This window comes from Drosophila gunungcola, assembly GCF_025200985.1.
Source record: "Drosophila gunungcola strain Sukarami chromosome 2R unlocalized genomic scaffold, Dgunungcola_SK_2 000011F, whole genome shotgun sequence".
NCBI lineage: Eukaryota > Metazoa > Arthropoda > Insecta > Diptera > Drosophilidae > Drosophila > Drosophila gunungcola.
Window position 1 is genome coordinate 1,062,738 of NW_026453169.1, and position 23,897 is coordinate 1,086,634.

Consider the following 23,897-nt stretch of genomic DNA (forward strand, 5'->3'; position numbering starts at 1 on the left):
AAAGCTATCGAAATCAAACGAAATATTATTTTAAACATGTATTTGAAATATGTATGTATATGTATTTATACAGTATATACAATATAAACATGTTTAAATTTTTATAGCATGTTATTAATAATCACTTCATAGCTAACTTGGCTATTATTATCCCTTGTAACGACCTCACCCAGCTTGTCAACACTATCGCGATTTCGACAGCTCTGCATCGGTATTTAATTGGTTTTCTGGATTAACCTGCATCTGGTCACACCTGCTGTCACAGTGTTTTTGGTGTTTTTGCATCATGGCTAGATTTTTTGCGAAAAATATATAAACTAGTGTAATTTGTATTGTGCATTTGTGCGACGACAAGTGGACACGGCCCCTAGCCAGAAATCGGGGGATATAAACTAATTCCCCCTTGTGTCAAGATATCGCGCCAGTGTAAATGTTCCCCTTCAAGTGTGTGTGTCCCTCTAACTGGAGAAGAAGCGTCTGATAAGCAGCCATCTTATAAGAATGGCGAGTGAATCGCTGCCAAATCTATACAAAAGTTAAAACTATTGCCGCGGCGGAAGGGCATTCAACGTTTTACAAGAACAATTGCAATAGTGAAAACAACAACGCACCCAGACATGTGCAGCGCGCAGCTAATCTATTGTAAATAAACTGCGTCTGCGTCCATTGTGAACGTACACCTTTTCTCGGTCACGTACGCCGATTCCGATTCCTCGATTCCCGATTCCCCGATTCCGTTGCACCATCAGTGCGGATAACTTGGAATTCGCGAAAACACAGGTGCGTGCCCCACATCCTCCAGCGCCTTCGTAGGGGATCGAAAAGGGAGGAGCAACTGAGCTGCAGCAGCAATCGGGTAAGTTCCCATTGGCTTCCCATTTTCCCAATTGGCGATTCGCCGTAGCGAGTCCGTTGTGCAAAATCGATTTTTCAATTCGCCAAATGGGGCTACCGGCCTCCCTACCACCCACTGCCACCCTTTCTGTTACTGGACCCGAATTAATGCCATTACTAATGCCGAGCATTCTTTTTTTCTTTCCAACGACTGTGATGGACAGTCGGTGTCGTATAAATAGAACTGCAAAGTGCACATACTAATTTTGATTGTTTGTTTTCAAAACAGCTAAATGTATGTTGTAAGCTGCCCTTTTTCGTTTAAATTCTTTGTTTTATCTCTTTCCTAATTTAACTTCAAAATTTTGTTTTTTTTTTCAACCTCTGAGCAAATTACATTGGCTTTTCACTCAAGTGAAGTTTTGACTCCTTAATTTGAAACTTACCACCAAGAAGTATTTTAATATGTTAAAATAATGTATTTTACAATATATAATATAAGCCTTGCCGATTGCAAAAAAAAAAAAAAATAAAAATAATTGTACAAATTTCAAGTTATGATTTTTTCACAAATTAAGATTGGTTTTTAGTATAAGAAGATACAACTTTTCAAAATGCAGCTGGTAAATGCAATTTTCACTTTGTTTTGAGTTGGACTTCAGCTTCGCACCGTTCGGGTACAAAGATGGAAAACTTTTTCAAATTATCGAGTCAGAATTAGTCAAAATTCAATTAGCCACATAATTTTCTTCTTGCTCTTATAAATTTTTTTCACATGATTTAAGTCCTTCTTCATTAGTAAAGATCCCTTTATCGAGTTGACCACTTTCGAAAAAAAATAATTTGAAATATCAAAACGTCGTCGACTTGAAAACACAAAGTTTTATAACCGATTTTTTCGACCTTTTCGAATATTTTAAAAATACTTATAATCAAAATTTTTTCAAGTGCGAGGCAGACGCGATAGAGAGTAGTATAAACAAGATATATAACAAATTTCAAAGAAATCGGTTTAGTAGAACTTGAAGTATCGAGAAGCATTTGTAATGACTCGGGCAAAAAATCTGCTGTATCTCCTAAAATAAATCGAAATTTGAAAAATCTTTTAAGGATCATATTTTTAAAAGTCTACCCATTTAAAACATGCAAAAAAAAAAACGATTTTTTCAATTTTCCCTACCAGAATACTCACTTTAAAGTTTAAAGAATTATGCGTATATCTCTTATAAATAATGTTTTTATGTTTTTTTTTTTTTTACCATTTCGGGCACATACCTTAAGTTTGATCAAAAGCAAATGTATACATACTATACTATATGAAAAAACTTGTTAATCGGTAATAATCTGGACTAATTCATTTTTAAGTTTTCTATATCACTAATATAAGTTTCGCTTTGTCGAATCTAGCTTCCTTTTACGTTTTGAGAATATAAAAAAATTATGTAAAGCCGGAACACTCGATTTATTTTATCATTACATGGCATATATTACATGCCATATATTACTCTTTGTGCCGCAATGAGTTGGCAATGATTTTACGAACCAATTTGTGTACTTTTCTTTGTTCATGTTGTTACATTCCGAAAAGTACTCGTATTTTTTTAAAGTTTAGGATGCGGAAGACAACAAATTAGGGTTAATTTCTTAACATACATTTTTTAGCAATAAATTGACAAGTGTCATTGAATTTTAAACGAAACGAAAATTTAAAAGAGGTGAATAATATAATGAACTCTTATACATAAAGATGTATTATAATAAGAAATTTTAAGAATGCCTGTTCGCGTTTTAGTGTTATTTGTCTTAATCGCAGCTGCGGTTTTAAGGTCCCTTGCCCCGACATTCGTGGCAATGACTTCTTTCAACCAAACAAAAGTAAACAAATGTTTGACAAGCCTTTGTCGTGCCCTCAAACACCGATAGGATAACGAAAATCAACTCTTCTAGAGGTAGCAACTGACCTGCGACAAAAAGGTCCCGTGAAGAACTCTTGAACATCTGCCTTTCTGTCTGCGTCTGCTTTTACCTGACTCCGGCTTCACAAGGAACAGGGTTCAATGTACGCCTGCGCAAACACGGTGGCAAAATGCAGCTGCCACCAGGACAGACAGACTGCGAAACGGCAGGGAAGCCGTGATTTTCAGCGACATTTTGCACTTCCTTTTTGACGAAAGCCAAAGGCGGAAGTCTCAAATGGTGTAACAGTTCTGGCCGGCTCTTTTTCCCAGCTCCTTCCTCGTAAATTGCGTGTAATCGCCTGCGATCGCAGTCGTGTCCTGGCCCCGTTCACAAACCGGTTTGGTTCCCTAAGCCAGTTGTTCGGAACGCAATTCGAAACTTTTCCCAGTTGGGGCAATCGTTCCCCTCTTCCTGTGCTCGACCTTATCCCAGTCTCCATGCCCATTCTTTTCCCTACGGGTTGCGGTGTCCAGTTACAGCTGGGAGAATTCAGTTTTGGAAAGCTGTATGGTTCGCGTTTGCTGCAAGTTTTTTTATGCTGGCTGCTCGAGCAGTGGAAGGGCATCCTGTGGGGTCGGGCAGCTGATGCCGATGCTTGTGCTGGAGAAGCAGCTGCTGGCAAGGGAGCCTTCCTATCAGTTCTGCTTACTTGATCAGGTACTCAATACGGTTTAATTAAAAACAATGTCTCGGGTCGATTATAAATTACCATTTTTGTAACATTAACTCATATATATTTTAAAGTTTAAACGAAATCTAATTGCTGTTCTTATTTTTCTCGGAATTCTGGTCTAAGTTGTTATTTGACATTCTAGCATTCTAACAACAAAGTTTTCCCGTTAAGAATATTGGTTCCTTATTTCGTAACGAGGAGAAACATGTAACTGGCCAACCACTGTGACAATACAAAGGAAGACATTCATTACAAACAACTTAAAATCGTCCCATAATTCTCGTTAAATTGGCTTTTTTACTCTCCTGCTCGCTAAAAAGGGGGCAGTATCGCTCTGAAAAATAATAACTTTCTTACGGGAAAAAGCGGATAGAATCGTTTGTTCGTATTGGGGCCCTTTTGAGTAGCAGGCAGCTGGCAGATGTCCTTAGGTCCGTGGCACATGCCAAGCGAGGATCGATGAACGATGAGCTAGGGACGAAGGACCAGATGTGAACAACAGTCCTGTCCGTGAAGTAATCAATGCAACAGCAGGCCAGCCATGCCCGTTCTCGATCCCTTCTGCTTCGTTCTTTCAGCTCGGTTCTCCTCAATGTCTAAATGCCTCAATGCCTCAATACCTCAAAGCCGGCTGCAATTCGTTGGACTGCCTGCCCACGAACGGCCATTAACGGCCGACATCTGTCGGTTCCAAAGGGCCGGGACTGCTGCTGTGCCAGCCAGCTGTCCTGCCCGAGCTCTAGCTCTCCGATTAAGAACTCGGCATGCAGGTGATGCAGTACTTTCTGCCTGGAGCACACTTTGTCCTTGCGGAGTGCCGAGTTTTGGGGGTGTGGAGCGGAATGCGGGACGCAGCCTATGGGGGATGGCCGAAAATCAGCTGTTTTGCGCAATGTTTATAAACAAAAACCGAACTGTGACAGTGGCGGTGGCGGTGGCAGTGGCAGTGGCAGTGGCAGTAACCCTTAGACATGTCTGGGCATATTTTTTGAATCACCACCAGGGCAAGAGCCAGAGCCAGAGCCAGCGTCAGAGCAACCACCGACCTACATTGGCGCACTTGCTCTGGGCCACATGGCGCATGGGGTGGTTCCGCTCACACGCACGCACCACATCGAACCGCACGGCCTTCTCGTAGGTGCAAGGACGTTGGGAAAACCCCCAAAATGTAAACAAACGAAAGCAACCCCAGCAGACACCGGCACCGACCGTATCCGCTCTTGCTCTGGCTCTTGGTCATGTTCATTTTCATTTTCATGTGCCTCTGAGTCTGAACCCACCACCTCGGGAACGGATACGGACACGGATATGGATTCGGTGGCGTGGCGTGTGCCGGCATGTCATCCATCCACACGACGTCTTCGTCATATTTAGGGGTTTTCCCAAAAAAAAAAAAAAAAAAAAAAAAACAAATTGAAACCAAAACAGAGCGAACCGGCAGTGGTAGTTAAAGCAGAACAAGGAGCATCCGCTCCCGCTTCCATTCATAAAGTATAACAAACATACCCCTGAACTAGGTGGTGCTTTTGGCACAGATCCCGTCCGAAGTCTGCAGGTCAGGTGTGGTGGTTCCGAGCCGTGCTTGAATTGAACAAGTTGTCAACTTAACAGGTCGTCACCCCGCCGGGTAGTTGAGTTGCAGTGGCCGCCAGTGGGTGGTGCGATCCCTTTGATTCCGACTAATGGTATGCCAATAAATTTGGTAAGGAGTAAGGGGTTAAAACACATGCTGTTGTGTAAGGTTTAAGCTTATAATAACAGCATTAGCTGGAAAGCTATTGTGTAGTTTGTCATACAAAGGGGCTTCATTGAGCAATTATTGCATACTTTGCAGAGCTCCAATATTTTTTCAGTCTCAATATTCTCAAATGTATTTCATTTAATTTTACTTGGCTATTGCTTTTTCTGTCAAACTTTTTCTTTAGAACAAAATCCTGGCCGTCTTTCTTTTTATGTATTCCATAACTTTTTTAATAAATTAATACAATAATAATACAAATAATCATAGTTTTTGTATTTTTTTACATATGCAAGGTTATTCCATTTAAAAAGACTGAATGTTTTTGGTTAGAAAATTGATGTGTTGGACAAATTAAAAAAAATAGATAAAAAGTTTATTAGTTCATTTTTCTTGAAACCAAACGTTTTATCGGTTTTTTTAGACATAGAAATTCTAGTGCTTCTTGGCCTCGTTCTATATTTCACAGACCCATATATCCAAATTTGTAGCACAAACATCTTCATGTGTATGTTGATACCAAGGTCCTGTGGCGCACATCCTGTTCCGATCGACTTTCCCCGGGATGGCAAAGTTGCTACTTGAGCACGGGCTTGGCGTTTTAAAAAGTTTTCCCTTTTTATTTATATATATATATGCTTTCTGCTTTTTTGCTCCACATGGCCGCCATTTTGTGGACCAATAAGTCCTGGGATGCAAAAAGTGTCGAGCAATAGACGAACAATGACGAGAAGGAGAATTAATTAGATTGCGACGGCAGCTGCTGGACGTGCTGCAGCTGAGAGAAAGAGAAATAGAGAATCGAGCTGGGAGAATTATAGAAAAATAGAGAGATAGAGAGCAGCGAGTGTGCGCCGAAAGCCTGCAACGGGAAACTTGTCATGCGCCTCGCATTTCCCTCCTTCCCCAGCGCTTTTTATTCACTTAGTTTACAATAACAGGCAAAAGAATGGACGCCAGGACGACTGTGGCTGGGCGCCTGCTTAAACAGGACTCGCAGGGATACTAGACACCGACACAGACACAGACACACACGCACCAGAATCACAAATTGTAACAAACGAAAAGCATAAAAACAAAACAAAGGCCAGCGGCAAAGGCAGAGAAACGAGCCAAAGCCAAACAGTTGTGCAATTGAGATAAAGGACAACAAAAGGGAAACTTCGAAAAGGGGACGCGTGCTTTGCTTTTCGGTCGATGCCTGTCGTCGCCGCACAGTGGCATTTCTCGTTCCGGAATGAATAAAATATAAAAATTTAAAATGCCTCGGATAAAGGTTTAGAATTATAGATAAAGTTGATTTTCAAAAATACTTTTTCGGTACAAAATTATTTTAACAAATTTAAATTAATTTTTTTTTTATTTTAACAAATTTAATTAAATAAACTCTATAGACGAGGCTTTTGAACATAAAATTGTAGGTTTTACGTTTGTAAAAATCATTGCATATTTTTTGGAGTCGATAGCGAATGCTAAGCTTGCAATGAAACAATGAATTGATTTAAATATCGGAATATAGGGAAGAAAAGTAAATATTTATATTTTAAACTGAGGCTATACATTTTTTGTTTTTTTTTAACTTTTAATGTAATTTATTTAGGATTCGAAATCATGAAGCTCATAAAAAAAAAGACAATTATTAACTCTGCTGTAGGTAAATTTATATATTTATAACAACCAAACTGAATACATTGCATGTGACTAAAAGTAGATGTAGCAAATTTAAAAGGTTACCTTTAATATATGTTTTGAGCCCACCGTGCGGCTTCGACGCGCGTGCTTAGCGTCACAAAAGGATATAAAACAGGCAACTGGCAGCAGCGGCAGGAACAACTACAACAAGCGGCAGGAACAAGGAAAAAAGCATAAATAATCTTGTAGTTGTTGTCGCAGCTGAGGCGAAGCGGAGCTCGAATTGAAATTTTATGAGAAATTGTATTAGAGAAATACTTTGTGAAATCACACGAGACACAGGACGAAATTTTGTGTGTGTGTGTGTGTGTGTGTGTGTGTGTGTGGAATGGAATATAAAATTTCAAAAGGTAGGGGGGAAGTGGGAACGTGAAAAAAGGGGACGCGCATTATGGCGGTTCTCCGGTTGTTCTGCGTCGACGACGTCATCGCCAGTTGTTGTTGCTGCTGCTGCTGTTGGTTCCTGTTTTCGCTTTTTACCGTTCAGTCAATGACCACATTGTGTACACAACTGCAGCACTGAACGTGTGTGTGTGTGTGTGGAAGTGAGTAATTCCTGCCGGAAGTCGAAGCCGCCGCCTGGTCATTCTCGCTGCTTTTCTGCAAGCTCTCTCTCTTTCGTCCTTTTTCGCTCGCTCTCTCTGTACGTTATGCCTGAGTTGTTCCTGAGAAACAAGTTTCCAGGATCCTTGGACACGACACCCCGCCACCTTTTGTTAATGCCCAAGTCTTGGCGAGCAGTGTGACCATTCTTTTGTTTTCTGGTCACGCTTTGATCCTGCCGTTTTCGTTCTCCGTTAACCGCTCCCCCAAGCTCCATTATCCGTAGGCGTTGCCCGACTAATGACATGTTGTAAATTATACTTCTCCGCGACATTCCGTTCGCTGTTTTATGCTGCTGTTATTACTCAGCCCGGCTTCATTTTTTTTTTGCCCATCTCCCTCTCCCCCGTTTTGTTTCGTTTTATAATTTTCTGTTGGTTTTTGTATGGGTTTTCTGCTCACAGGATGAGGGGAAGCTTGTTATCGAAACGCTATCACGTAATTACTTGCTGCAGTTATCCTGCGCTTTTGCAGATGTGCTAATTTGTATTCCAGAAACATTTCTTCCATTAAAGTGAGCATTATAAGGGATTTGCCAAACTCTATTTGATACTTTGGGGATTTATAGCAATTAGTAGTTCCTGCAATTATACATTTTCTTCCTTATTAACCGAGGGGAATGCAATTTCGTTATTTTAATTTATTATTAATATGTGCATATTTCTATAATGTAATCCAGGTGCGATCCTAGACAAGACTAATTATTTTTTGACTTATTTATATAACATTTTGTTGTATTATTTTTCTCAGTGAAGTAGCAAAAGAAATTGTCAGTTAGCTGTTAGAAAGCCAAAGATCTGAAAATGTATTTTGTTCAGATTTATTCCTAAAACACAAATTAATGAAATAAATATTTTTTGTGATCGAGTGCTTTTTATTTATCATCTTTAAAGTAAAAGTTTCCGATATAGCCTGCCCTGTTAGCTTTTGTATTAATATTCCGAATTAATAATTAATTAACTTGTATTAATATTTGAAGCTTACGGGTGCAAATTTGCTTGCTACTAACATATTTAATAATAAAAATAAGCAAACAAATGTGTTATGCAGACCGTTACTCTAAATCTATATCCTGTTTGTTGTTTCTGCAATGATTTTATAAATATTGAATTATTAATTACCCATACATAGCCGTCTTAATAGTGAGTGTCCTTGGTACCAGTCTCAAGTGGATCCTTAAACTCTAACCCCTGCCACAGTCGCTTACCTACGAACGATCGCTTGCGATCCTCGATCAGTAAGACCCAGATTAGATATTCGCTAAAATCCGAAAACCAGGCCAACACAATGCATAATGAGGATTAAGTCCTTTGCGATTTCTGTGACTGCTTAAAGAGATAGAGAGAGTTTGCGAAAGGAAGTCCCAACTGCGAGAGCAGAGCGTTTCGAATGGCGAATGCGTTTTTCATTTTGCAACATTTGCTTTTCGCAATGAAACGAAAGAGCAGGGAAAACGGATTGTTCGATGAACGGATGAATAGATGGCTGGTTGGCTGGAGGAAAAAAGAACAATAAAAACTGTCAGTTTTCCTTTGGGCTTGCCTTTTCCTTTCCACAATTATCCTGCCAAACTTGTTTGCGCCGTCTCCCTCTTGCTCTACACCAATTTTCCTTTCGCATTATGCTTTGACCAGAGCATTCGCATTAAAAGGACAACGCTCTCATGCGTACGTGTTTCTGCGTCTGAGAGTGTGTGTGTGTGTGTGAAAATGAGTGTTAGCGAGTTCGTTCGACGCCTGCGTCGCCATCGTCCTGGCATCGAACTGCCGTTCAGTCGACGCTTGCCGCTCAGACCGCTCAGACATGTCGCGCCCGTCGTGAGTGCTTTTCGTTAGCTATTTCATTGCATATACACATATATATATATATACATCCTCGAAGAGAGAGCTGCCACCAAGTCAAAGACTGTAAAACGCAAAACAACGACGCCATCAGATGTTGCAGGATAGCATAAAATAAACCAAAATAAAATAAATAAAGCACCCTCCCAAAACCAAAGCTAAATAATTCTTTAAGAATCGCAAAACAAAAGAGTGCTTCAAGTGTTGAATCAAACATCCAAATTGTGCAAATTAGTTACTGTTAGCAGAAGTTTTATATACAAACACACAATCAAATAATGTGCAATAAACTACTACCCAATACTAACAAAAGCAACGCATCACCAACAAGAACAACAAAAACAAGCAAGCGTTTCTCATAAAGTAACAAAATTACTTATGCCATTTTTTTGGGTCTTACGCACGAAGAGCATCGAATAAACTAGAGAAGCAGAAAAAAAACCATCGAAACACATCACAAGTGAGTTCTGAATTTCGTCCTTTCACAAACACACTCACACATTCGTAAACACACACACACACGCACATGAACTCGCTGCTTTGCGACTCGCTCATTTTGAAACCCCCTCAGTAGCGAGTATATCCTGCCCGCTCCTTTGCATACAGTCCTCCCATTCGCTCTCTTTTTGTAACTAGCAAATAGTTTTGCGCACTCGTCATCGCCCCCCTCACCCCTCCCCTTCCCCATCATCGTCGGCTCTTCTCTCTCTCGCTCCTTTTGGTATCCTCGCTCTCTGAAATCCTCGGGTGGTGGTACAGTTTTCTGCGTGGCCGAAAAATTGCGTAAATTTTCATCTAGTTTTCTGGGATGTCTCGCACAGCGTTGTCCTCGTTATCGTTATCCTCGCTGCTCCTCCGTCCTGCAGAGCTTGCAATCTGCTTGTGCGGAAAATAGGAAAAACAAACGGAAAACCATTGGTATTGACTGCGAAAAAGATGTCGCCGGATTTGTGTCATTTGCTTATTGGGCGTTTTCAATACGTATAAATGGCTTGCCGCGGGGAAAACGGTTCGTCCTGGCACTCAATAATTAATTATCTTCTTCAGTTTGATTTATTGTGATTTTTTGGGAGGCTTTAACGTATACAGAAATACAGACAGCGAAATTTAAGCCAAAATCCAAACAAAATTATCCAACAATAAATTTGGATGTACGTTTTATTTATAGTTGGTTAAAAATTGTTTCATTTGCTGATCAAATTTTAGGAAAATTGTTTTGTTGGAATATTAATTTAGGCGTCTTAATATTTAAATTAAACTTTTTTTCATCATTTTATCCTTATCTTTGTGTTTAAAAAAATGTTTAAATGTTTTAAAGTCAAATTAAATTTAAAACGCTTATAACATGTGTAATGTAATGTATGCAATATGCTTAATTTTTGTTTTTAAGTTACTAAGTAGTTTTTGTACCCAAAATTTCAAGAGTTAAATTCAAGCAAAACAGGCATGTCCGTCCGTTCACTTGAAAACCGCGATCTTAAGAATTATTATCCCTTTTGACACACAGTTTTCTATAAGCCCCTCACATATCATGATTGTTATTATAGCATCCAGATTTTAATTTAATTAAATGTTAATGGTAGATACATGTAGGTTTAATTTTTAGCTATATTTATGAATGTATATTTTATGAAAGAAAGTTATTTTTAATTAAAAACAATGCTGTAAACCACTTTTATGTATGTTTTAAAAAAAAAACGCTGTAAGTCAAGCCTCCCAACTTATTTAATTTGTTTATTGCTTAATTTTATTTGCTTAATCTCGTCTATTATTTTCATATAGGTATAATACATTTTGTTCATTTAACTCTCTAGCTTTGTATCATTAAATATTTGTTGGTAAGACAATCAAATGAATTTAACATTTTCAGCTCATAATATTTTCATTAAAAAAGCGCTTTCTTAATCTCTCAAATTTTCAGCCAGTTCTGCATGAAATGTGATATTTTTATTCAATTTACATTTCTACGTAGTTTGTAAGGTTATCAAATTAACGATCGTTGCACTTTTTATGGGTTCCTATGGGTTAATACGGGGCCTGCTAGCACAAGAGAAAACCACTCGAAGAACAGGGGCAGGGGCAGCGGCCACTGCATATCCTGCCAGCCTCTATTCTCCTGCCAGCCAGCCAGCCAGCCCGCCAGCCCGCCTGCCTGCTGTTGTTGCTGCCGCGCCCATTAAAAAAAAAAAAAAAAACCTCGAAAAGTTGCAGCTGTTCCTGCGCTCCTTCTCTGTTTTCTGAAGGGCAGCCGATCCCAAGCGATCTGATCGTTGAGCGCTTAGCGACGGGGCAGGCAGTCGGGCGGACGGGCTAGGCATCTGCTCGAGATTAATGGGCCGCACGGAGAACGGAATTTTAATGCTGCTTCTATCACAGTTCCAGATCGAAACATAGAACTCCGAGAGAAAGGTGTCTCGTTGAGTATTTAGAAGACTAGACTCAGAATAAAACGAAAACGAAATCAAAGCTGGGAGGAAAATGAAAATGTCAGAGGTGCCCCGCATAATGGTCTTTAGACCCACTTGGGAGGAGTTCAAAGGACTTTCCCAAATATGTTGCCTACATGGAGTCCCAGGGTGCCCACAAAGCTGGTCTGGCGAAGGTGGTGCCTCCACCAGAATGGGTGCCGCGTCGAAGTGGGTACGATGATCTGGATGCCCTGAACGTGACGATTCCGGCGCCCATTTGCCAGGTGGTCACCGGCAAACAGGGCTACTACCAACAGATAAACATACAGAAGAAGCCACTGACGGTCAAGCAGTTCAGTGAACTGGCCAGCACCGAGCGTTACGCCACTCCCAAACACTTTGACTTTGAGGACTTGGAGCGAAAGTATTGGAAAAACATAACATATGTGGCGCCCATTTACGGTGCAGATGTCAGTGGGAGCATCACAGATCCCGACCAGGATGTAAGTTGATTAGGGCTTGAGATTGAGTTTCATTTTCCGTTCCCCGTTGACGATTCGTTGCCTTTGCCTTTGCCTTTGCCGTTGCAGAGCTGGAACATTAACCGGCTGGGCACCATCCTAGACTTTGTTAACAAGGACTACAACATCCAGATAGACGGCGTAAACACCGCTTACTTGTACTTTGGCATGTGGAAGACGACCTTTGCATGGCACACGGAAGACATGGACCTGTACTCCATCAACTACCTGCACTTTGGGGCGCCCAAGACGTGGTACGTGGTACCGCCGGAGTGCGGCCGCAAGTTGGAAAAGGTTGCCAACCAGTACTTTCCGGCCAGCTACAAGAACTGCAACGCCTATCTGCGCCACAAGATGACGCTCATTTCACCGCAAATCCTCAAGCAGCACGATGTGCCCGTCAGCAAGGTGCGTTAATCAGTAGTTATCCCGCCTAGTGGCCGTTACATATCCGGCTCTTGTAGATCACGCAGGAGGCGGGCGAGATCATGATCACGTTTCCATTTGGCTACCACGCCGGCTTCAATCACGGCTTCAACTGTGCCGAGTCCACCAATTTTGCGATGGAGCGCTGGATCGAGTACGGCAAACGGGCCGTGCAGTGCACCTGCAGCAACGACATGGTCAAAATATCGATGGACACCTTTGTCAAGCGCTTCCAGGGTGACCGCTATGACTTGTGGATGGAGGGTCGCGACGTGGGGCGTCATCCGGAGGATCCGACGAACGGGGTGCCCAGCGCAGCTCCACTGCCACCACACCTAGATGTCTTGCTGTGTGATAAAAAGTAGGTTTTTTTTTTTTTGAGGCGTTCACCTTGGACCTTTGTCTTATTCTTGTTCTTGTATACCGCTATCCCCCCCCCCCCCCCACCCGCAGAATGAAAAAGCAATGCAACCCCACCAAGGCCAAGAGCTTCAAGGAACGCAATCCCGATCTGGATCTGGATGAAATCCAACAGAATCCCAACGTGCCCGACGATGTCAAGGCCATGCTGAAGGAGAGCGTGCTGACACTGGACACCGGTGATCTGGGCGCCGAAGAGGGCGACTTTGCCAACGAGGACGCGATGAGCCTGCAGAGTCCGGCGAACCTGAAGACCAAGCAGGAGCTGCTGGAGTACATAGACGACGGCACAGGTGTGTGGGCCGCCGGCAGGTGCCCTTGAGTAGTCAATCCCCCCAGCTGAACTTTAATCTCTTCCCTTTCTCGCTAATTGTTCTCTGTCTCTTCCCATTAACTTGTTGCTTGTTGACAGAAGACGACGACGAGGAAGAAGACTTCAAGCGGCGCAAGCAGAAGCGCCGGTATGATGCCGACTACGATGACGACTGGCTGGCGTCCAAGCGCAGGACGCACTCACGAAATAGCAGTCGAGGTCGCAGTCCACGCACCAAGGACGACCGCTCCATATCGCCGGCATCCTCGACTTCGTCGACGTCACGGGGTGCGAGACGTGGCAAGGCCGGCAACACGCCCCGCAAGACGCCAACGAGACGGAAAAAGGACACCACTGCCACATCGCCGGCGGCAGCAACTGTGGCGAAATCGCCCCCAACAACAACTGCGGCAGTTACACCAACCACACTAACCACAGCGGCAGATGGCGGTGATGGAGGTGAGAGCAGCAGCTAAAGCAGCCACTGCACCACTGCATCCACATAATCACTGCTTCACCTGACCACCTCCAAGCCATCCCAAACACACTTAACCCAATGCCGCATTTAAACATCCCCTCCTTTAGCTACATCATTCCACTTTTCACAGCTACTTCGTTGCCTTTCGGTTCTTTTTTAAAATTCCATGTGTTTAAAACCGTTTGACAAGCATTTCATCGTTTCGTTTTGCGTTTAATGTACAAATAAGTCGCCTAGTTTGTTTTAATTGTAAGAGTGCGTAAGAGAAATATACGATCACGCTTTTAAATCTATGCTAAAAACTAACCAAAAACCAAAACTGTTTTACTAAACCGAATCCAAGGTGTTGTTGGTTGGTGCTGCCTGGGCCTGTTCTTCTTGTTTTGCCGCCCCAGAATCTGCCCCAGAATTTGCTTCATTCGCTCCTTCGCTTTGGCTACTCACCTCCATAATCCAACCCAATCGCTATACCTTACCCCCAGAACCCCCCCAGAGTCCATGTGTGTGCGTGTGTTTACACCAACAATAACAATACCAACCGCATTTAATCACTATCACTGAAAATCTTGTCCCGAACAAGCACTAAATTCTATCGATTGCCCTTTTTCAGATGCCAAAAAGGAGCAGCAGGCGTTGCAGTTTATGCAACAATCGCGTAAATTTGAGGGAAAGATACCAAAACTAAGTCAGCCGAGTGCCGGAGCAGCGGGAGCAGTTGGAGCATCCACATCCAAGTCTAGTCAAGAGCAGCAGCAACAGATTGTCTACGTCAACATGTTGCCCGCGGCCAATACCCTAAATGGCATTCCACAGCAGCAGCAGCAGCAACAGTACGGCAGTACGGACGGCAACGTCTATCAACTGCAAAATGAAATACTCTGTGATGCAAACGGACATGCCGTAACTGCCGCCACGGCTTCATATCAAACAACGGCCAGCAGTCCACAGCAGCAGCAGCAGCAGCAGCAGAATGTTGCCGGTAAGTGTCCGCCTTGAATTTGTTTGCTTTATGTTCATTTGTTTGTTGGTTGTAGTCTTTGTGTATGGTTTAACCCTCCTATGTACTCGTATTTGGTGTTTCTGTTGAAGCTATTACCACTAACCGCTCATTGTAAATACAAACTCACCCCTTTATGATTTTACCGTCATCCGAATTGGCCAAATTCGAATCCAAATCAAATGTTTTGTTTTGTAAGTGTCGCACAGAAATGTCATGTCATCCATTCCAATCCATTGCAATCCATTCCATCTTTTGCCATCCAACATTCAATACTGATTTTATGATTTGTTAATGTTTTGTGCCAAAATTCAACCGCGCCATTTAGAGAGAATGTTTTCGAGTAAGAACAACGAATTTGACTTCCATTTGCGGTGTTCTTGTCATACCTTTGCCCCTCACAAAACAAAAATAAAAAGAGAAAATGAAAAAAAGAAAGCAAAGAAAAGCAAAGAAAGAAAAGGCAACTCTTCAATTAACCACCGACCTATCTGAAGATATCAAAATCCAATCGCATCGCCAAATTAATAACAACAACCGCTTTCGACTGCCTTACACACTACATACTCGTCTAATTTACGACCACCCTTCCCCAGGTCTGTGTCTGTCTCTTCTCGAATTGTCATGAATATTGGAACTATCACATAAATAAATGCACAAATCATGCGAGGAAACTTCGTGCAAAGCGCGTCGAAAAAGGCTCAAATGTTGATCACGTATTATTTTACTTTATTAGCTAGTTTAAGAATGTGCAATTCAAGTTTTGGCGCCTAAGGGTGAAAACCAAATTGGTCGCCATCTCTTAAATTGAGCTCATAGTTTTTAGATTTGCGTTTATGATTTAGTTATTTTTAGCAACGACACTATCCCCTTCTATACTTCACTTATTGTTTACCACTTTCGACACAACACAAACACACTCCGTTTTCAGCTCCTCCAAACAAAAATAGGAGGAGTCTGACCAACGTTGGCCAACACTCCACCAGTTTCATCCTCTGCTCTGTCCTCCTGTAAACCCCCTCAGTTATTCAAGTCGATTATTTATTTAATTTTATTTAGTACGTATTGAGTTGCGAGTACTGTACCAGAGTTACGATTACGATTGCTGTAAAGTAGATCTAAGTAAAAACACAAATTCTACCGACAAACAAAAACCAATTCACTCACTTTCTATCCTTATATCCTGTTGTATTGCTGCCAAATCCAATCGATTCGATCAAGAAGCGGCCCGTGCAAATGCCTCAGATGCTTCCCATTTGTGGCACTTGCACGCAAATGTTTAGCCGCGATTTGCTTTCATTATGCACTACATTTGTTTTTCTACCGAACCTGATTTGAGTGAATTGTTGATTGATTTCGATTTCGATTACGAATTGATTTATTGATTTATGCAAATATTACATTCAAACACATCTTTTATGAACCAAACCAAATATGTATTTTCAAAAAATATATAAACAAAAGACAATGTGGTCACAACTATTAGTTCGTCCTCCATCCTGCACACGAACGCCAACACCAACGGAGTGGACACGATCTCCCAGCAACAACAGCAGCAGCAGCAACAGCAGCAACAGCAGCCACAGCCACATTACCACTACATCACCACCACCGGCGAGGATGGACAAACCCCGACCACCATAGTGTTTGAGAACTACAACGGCGGAATGCCGACGGCAGTGAGTGCCGCCGCTCCAACGCCCGTTCCAGTTTCGGCACAGGGCAATGCCGCCGCGACCACAACCACCACCGCGCTGGTCAACACGGACGGAACGATCATCGAGTTCGACGGCAGCACGTACGAGGAGTACCATGTGCTCAAGAGCGAGCCGGGCAGCAGCGACTGTCTGAGCAACGGCAGCAGCGCCGTGGCCGCCGACATCATCAAGTACGAGCCGCAGCACGGCATCGTCGGCGACGAGGAGGACGAGGAGGAGAACGGCCTGCTGCAGGTCAAGTACGAGGAGCAGAGTCTCGAGCACGATACGGAGAACGACCACGATCACGACCATGACCACGATCACGATCACGATGCAGAGCAGGAGCACGAGTACGAGGAGTACCAGGTGATCAAGGCCGAGGTGGAGGCCGAGGCGGCGGAGCAGGCGGCCGGCACCACCAGCTACACGATCAGTCAGGACAACCAGGCGGGCGCGGCCACGCCCACGACGACGCTGATGTCGTCGATGGTGCCGAAGTCGGGATCGGCGGCGGCGGCCAAGCAGAAGCGCAAACGCAAGACGCGCGTCATCGCCGACGACGAGCAGGGCGAGTACCTGGAGAAGATGAGCGTGCGCGGGCTGGACATTGCCCGCTACGAGCACATCATCGATGGTGTGGCCTACTGCCTGGTCTGTGCCAAGAATGACATCTTCAAGACGTTCAAGAACAAGTACAGCTTCCAGCGGCACGCCTACCTCTTCCACGAGGGCCAGAACCGCAAGATATTCGCCTGCCCCATCTGCAACAAGGAGTTCTCGCGCCCCGACAAGATGAAGATGCACAAGAAGGACAAGCACGGCGACGTGCCCATGCCGCCGTCGGCCACGACGACGCCGCTAAAGGCTGACGGTCCGCCGGCGAAGCGGGCGCGTACCGCTCGCACTCCGCGCGTCCGCAAGTCCAAGGGCGGCGACGGCAGCACGCCGGCCAAGAAGCGGCTGGCCCAGATCGACAGTGTGCTGGACGACGTCCAGAACGGGGAATCCCCTGTCAATGTGAGTCACCCGCAGCAGCAGCAGCAGCAGCAGCAGCACCAGCAGCAGATGCAGCACAGTCTGACCACCACGCTGGCTCCCTCGCAGACGCCGGCGCAGCCGCAGCACCAGCTGCAGACGCTGCCCTCGCTGGACTTCAGCGGGATGATCCTGCCGGGCGGGGCCCAGCTGGCGCTGGCCAATCCGGGGGCCACCAGCTCCGTGGGTCTGCAGCGCGGCCCAGGAACGCCCAATGGCGGTCAGCCGACGGCGCCCACCACCACGCTGATCTACTCGAACCAGCTGGAGCTGCAGCAGGCGCTGTTGCAGCAGCAGCTGCATGGCCAGAGCATCATGATCCAGGACCAGGCAGGCAACCTGGTGCCACTCCAACTGGACCCCGGAACCCAGGCGATATACACAACGGCGCCGCAGGCTCAGCGCCAGCAGCCCACAACGACCTCATATCAGACGACCCAGCAGCAGCAGCAACAGCAACAGCCCCAGCAGCCCGCCACCCAGTCGCAGCAGCAGCAGCAACAGCAACAGCCGCACTACGAGCTGGACAACGTGACCTATCTGAGCTCCACGGCGGCGGCAACGCCGGCGGCTGCCGAGCAGCAACAACACCAGCAACAGCAGCAGCAGCAGCACGTAATCGGGACGGTGCAGAGCTATCAAATCCTGACGCCGGATGGCCTGCAGAGCTTCCAGCCCAAACTGGAGCCGGCCGAGCTGGGCGACCTTTGTCCCTACTCGCAGTACACCTTCACCACGCACGCCGGCGCACAGCCCACGCTGAATGCGAACGCGCTGGACGCGCAGACGCAGCAGCAACACCAGCACCAGCAGCAGCAGCAACAACACCACCAGCAGCAACATCACCAGCAGACGCAACTTCTTCAGCAGCAGCACCCCTTCGCCACGCACCACAATCCGCATCAGCAGTTTATGGAGCTGAAGAACGAGCTGCTGATCAAGGGCGGCGACGCCTACGCCCTGGACACCGCCTCCATGTACCACCTGCCCTTCTCGCCCACCTCTATGATAAACGCGGTGAACGATGTGAACACCTCGTCGCTGCTGGAAACCAAAGAAATTAGGTAAACGCTCTTTCCAACTAACCAAAAACCCACTACCACCACCCACTCCCTCCTCTGTCTGCCCGACTTCTCTTAGTGTAACGCGCTCGCTCGATTAGATTGCCGCTCTGTATCTGTATCTGTATCCGTATCTGTACTATATCTCTGTATCTTTATCTATAACTATAACTATAACTATAACTCTCTGCCTCCGTAACCCTTTTATTGCGCTGATCTTCCTTTCACGTATTTAGAGACGCGCAACGAGGGTGTACTTGCCTTTTAAAAAGACAAAAAAAAAACTCTTGAAACACCCGATGGCCGCCTACAAAACACATAAACTGAACATAAGGGGGAATACTAAGGGGGATACTACATTAAGCATTAACTTGTTTAGTTTTAAACTAGGATTATGCATATTTTATTTATATTTTGTACTCATCCATTATGTAAATCTTTAGTTATTACGTATGTGTATGATTTTGTAGCCTTTTAACCGAGTTTTTCAGTTTGTATTCTAGTCGTATGAATTGATTTTTGTGCATTTATTTATTTACCAATCATGAAACCACACTGAAAAGGTACCGCACTCTATTTCGAATAGACTGCACCTTGTGTGGCTTGTTGTTGCTTCCTTGTAAAATGATATGCCAACGATTACCCCCAATTAATAACCCAAAATTAATCATAATAACCAACTCGTTTCCTTTTTGTTTCGAGAAAAAAACTTGTGTTCAAATACGTTTTATACTTCAATGCAATTTTGTTCTTTTTCTTTCTTTTTCTCTTGTTTTATTTTATGTACACACAACCAACCCACCAACCAACCAATCAATCAATCAATCAAACAATTAAAACAACAATGAAACACTATAAAACACTCGCCAAAATAAAAAAAAAAAAAAAAACACTCATTTTAACAATAGCTACGATATATCAGAGGCAGTGCTATTAGCTCTCTGAACAATCGACCGCCACAAAAAGCTGCAGCCAAAGTACCAAAAATTCTATACGATAATGAAGTAATAAAAACTCATCGCTGAGTTCGCAATCAAAACGATCGCTTAAAAACGAGTTTGAATAGAAACCCCTACCCATAATTCCCAAGCAAAGCAACGCAAATGGAAGCCATTTCAAATGTTAGCCCAGATCAGCGGGCAATCAGAAATAATCCAGCAAATCCAACTAACTTATCGAATCATTTGTGTACTTACATCCGTCACATCATACTCGTAATGCTCAATTGCTTGAGGACACCTCGTCTTGTCTCATTTATTAATTCATTCCCCATTCATCGTCACTTGTTGTGCGAGTGTGCAAGAGCAGCACCGATCGAGAACAGAGATTCAATGACAACAAACAAATAACAAATCGCCAACACAACCAAACAAAAGAAACAATAAATTACTATAAAAAAACATAACTAATAATATTGGACATTTAGTGAAAGGTATGTGTACTTTATTTTCTTGTTTTATTTTGTTTTGCATAAACCTTTTTCTGTTTTGTAACTAACGAATGTCCCTTGGGTTCCCGCATCCTAAAAACAATTGGTTTTGACCACCACTCGCCTGAAAAAATCAAGGGGAGCTGCTTGCACCGATACTCATTCTATAAAATTGCACACACTTTTCGTTTGAGTCTCTGTGCAGGCAGTTAACGACCACTAAACAGTACAAAATCGCCACACATCCACATTCGATTAAGCTATCAGTCATAAGTGTCATTATCATTTACTAACCAAAATGAACTTTGATTTAAGCATATCTAACATCTAAATTAAACGAAAGAAGAGTCGAAACGAAAACTAACACAAATCAAAATAAGAATGCAGCAAATATGCTAATCAAATTGTTTTTATTTTTTCTTTTTTCACCCAACAACATTTTACGTTCGTTCGTCTGTTGTTTGTGTTTTTGTGTTATTCCCTATGATTTGCACACAAAAATTCATAATCATGCGACACAACAATCACATCAACTACAACAACAACAACAACAACAGGTTCTTCTAAACACGACAACAACCCGAAACAATTGTTCAAGCGGCCATACACACCCAGCCATCACACAACCCAGAACACCACCAACAATCAGTATCACAATCTGAATCAAAATCTGAATCAGAATCAAAACAAGAACATGAACATGAACACAACACGAGAAGATTCGCAGCGTCGCCAAGTGGAAGCGCATCGAATTTACTACGAAGAGATCACCGTCAAGCAGGCGAACGCCCGTGCTCGCCTCGCCGACAGCAACATAAGTTGCAGTCGCAGCGGCAGCGGCATCGGCAGCAGCAACACCATCATACCCAGCAGCAGCAGCGGCGGCGGCAGCAGTTTCGTGGACAAGTTCGCCGACTTTGTCACCCACTCGAGCCGAACTTCTCCCATGCCCAAGACCCATGTCCAGTCCCATGTGCCGCCACCCACAAGCAATGCGACTAATGCAATCCTTCCTCCTAAAACCAACAGCAGCAGCAGCACCAGCAGCAGCAGCAATGTGTCCGCCGTGGTGAGCAGCAGCGGCGCCAGCAATGGCCTCAAGCCAGCGGCCAAGAAGACTCCGGTCATCCTGCTGGCCGCTCGCGGTGCCACCAAGCAGCCCTCAGCCCTCAGCATACTCAACGGCAATGCCAAGGCCGCCATCGGAAACGGAAGCGGAAACGGAGGCGTCACGTTGGTGCGAGTCAATGCCTCCAGTCGCAATCAGCGCCAAGTTATTGTTGCACCGGAAGCGGTTGCTGTGCAGCAACAGCCTGTGGCCGCCGAAGAGCTTCTGGCAGACGACGAGGATCTCGACGAGGACGATCTGGACGACGATGCAGTGACTCTGGATGCGCTGTCCTCCTCGACAGCCCAAATCCTGCGAAAGTTCCGCATACCCAAGGGCACGGCCGTGACGGCCAAGTCGGGGGACCACTACCTGGCCATGCCCATGCCGACGCCCACGCCCTCGCCGCCGGGCGTCGTCAACTTGGTGGGCTCCGGCGTTGAGGAGGAGGCCACCGGGTATTTGGAGAACGAGGACGACATCATAGAGGAGCTGAACGAGGATGATCTGGTCGAGGAGATAATCGACGAGGAGCCCAGCGAGGAGCAGTCGGAGCTGCAGGAGGCGACGACCACCGATGGCCTGGACCTGAGCAGCAGCACGAACGCACACGGGGCGGCCACAACGGGCGCCACAATGCTGTTGGCTGCCCCCCAGCCGCCTCCCCTGCAGCTCCAGACAGTGTCCTCCAACGGAACGGTGACCTGTTTCAATCTCCCGCCCAACACCATCCTGCTGCAGTCGGCCGACGGCAGCATAATCGCCGCCACCCAGGTGCCGCATCCCAGCAAGGCGGGCCAGCACCAGCTGATAGCGCTGCCGGGCAACGTGGCCATGGCCACCACCACCACCACCACCACCGGCAACGATGTGACGTCCTCCCAGGTCCAGGCTGCGGCGACGCCCCAGGCCACGCAGACCCTGCTCCTCACTGCCGACGGCACGGCCATTCCCATCCTGGCGACCACTCCCCATCAGCAACAGCAACAGCAGCAACACCAGCAACAACAGCAGCAACAGCAGCAGCAGCAGCAACAACAGCAACAGGCTGCCGCGGCTGCTGCTGCTCAGTTGTTCGCCGCGTAGGGGCTAATGGGTGGCCAAATGGGTCGATTTTTAAACAGTGCCACCATAATGCCGACCACTTACTTTTTCTAAAACTCTCCGAAATATTCAGCCGTGATTCGGTTGCTCATGGGACAAGGCTAAAGCAAAGCTTTGTTCTGTCGGCAACGTTTAATTGTTTAGATAACAAAACCCTAAGAAAACCCTTAAGGAACACGTTAAAAATCGTCACATTTGGCCACCACATAAACTGAAAAGGGATTGCGAGTTTCTACAATGGGAAACTGAAGCGTGTATAGTCGTCACACAATGAATAATAACTCAAACCATAAGCCAAGCTAAACAAACTGATATTATCACACTGTTGGATGTGCATACGAAATTTATTTTTTTATTCAAAAACCAAATGCCTACAAGACTACAAATCAAATGTTGTTCAACACACAGTCACACACACACACGCGAATGGTGTTGCGGAAGAATCAAATATGTACGTTTCAAGGCATACTTAAGAGCATCGTAAGTTTAAATTATTTGTACGCCTAAGCTAAATTAAATTTAAAGAAAAGAAAGAAAGAAAGAAAGACGAGACGAGACACACACCCCCAACCAGTTGTAACTATTTTTTCCTGCCTAGAGAGCGGGCCAAAATATGTTTAGCCTAATTTAGTTTTGTGAGAACTGTTCCGTTTTATGAAAAGATGATAACTGACTTTTGAAACTCCAAGCGAGCGTTCTCTACAAGTACTTATAAATATAATTTGTTCCTTGCATAAGAGAGATAGACAGGCGACTATGCAACGTAATTCATGTAGTATTTACTCAATAAGTTCTCAGTATATTTATTTATTTTTGTTAACCAATCTTACTTGTGCACCCCCACACCCACCACCACCCCCTTGTCCTCATTATTTCTTTTAACGTGTTGTATATTCTTTACATACCTATATATATATATATATTATATATTATATTTTATTTGCAATTTTGTTATGCCATTCATAAACAAATAGGAATTCAAGCATAGCACTGACCTAACATTACTCTAAGTTGTAGGCTCGATACTTTAGACTAAAGTATTTTTTTAAAAGATTCTTGCGAAAACAACAACAACCCGAGAATACAACAACAACAACACACTAAGCTAAGCGAAGTAGGTTAAGCCTAAAATAACTTTAATCGATGGAAGACAATGATTCAAAATATATATAAAAATATGTAATCTAAGACAAATAAGCAAAAATGAGTTGCACTTCTGTAAGATATACTTTAAATTATAACGAAGCGAAAAGGCAAAAAATTAAGCAACTCGAGTAGCCTACATTATGTATGATACAAATTATAAAGCTAATATTACTTTACGTACACATATATATATATTTATTATAAACAATAAAATACAATTTTAAAAATTTAAAGCAATAAATAACGTATTTGTTACTTATCGTTATTTTTTTCGGAAGCAGTGTAACAAGGCGCCAAATGCAATCGCAGTATTGATTTGTTGCAGAAGGAACTCCTGATTTGTAGAAATACCATACCCCTTTTGTTCCCGATTTTTCCCATGTGAGCTATATGCTATAGTCGTCCGATTAG

General features: G+C 44.1%; 1 protein-coding gene across 1 annotated transcript; it reads left to right on the top strand.

Annotated features, from left to right (window-relative positions):
- Positions 1-178: 178 nt before the first annotated feature.
- Positions 179-23,719, top strand: LOC128255395 (uncharacterized). The gene is given in 10 exon segments (XM_052984973.1): positions 179-856; positions 11,717-11,875; positions 11,877-12,251; positions 12,339-12,677; positions 12,734-13,056; positions 13,149-13,408; positions 13,528-13,887; positions 14,517-14,885; positions 16,368-18,702; positions 21,158-23,719. Coding segments are annotated over 9 exon segments (5,583 nt in total). The 5' UTR covers positions 179-856; positions 11,717-11,818; the 3' UTR covers positions 22,323-23,719.
- The last annotated feature ends 178 nt before the right edge of the window (positions 23,720-23,897 follow it).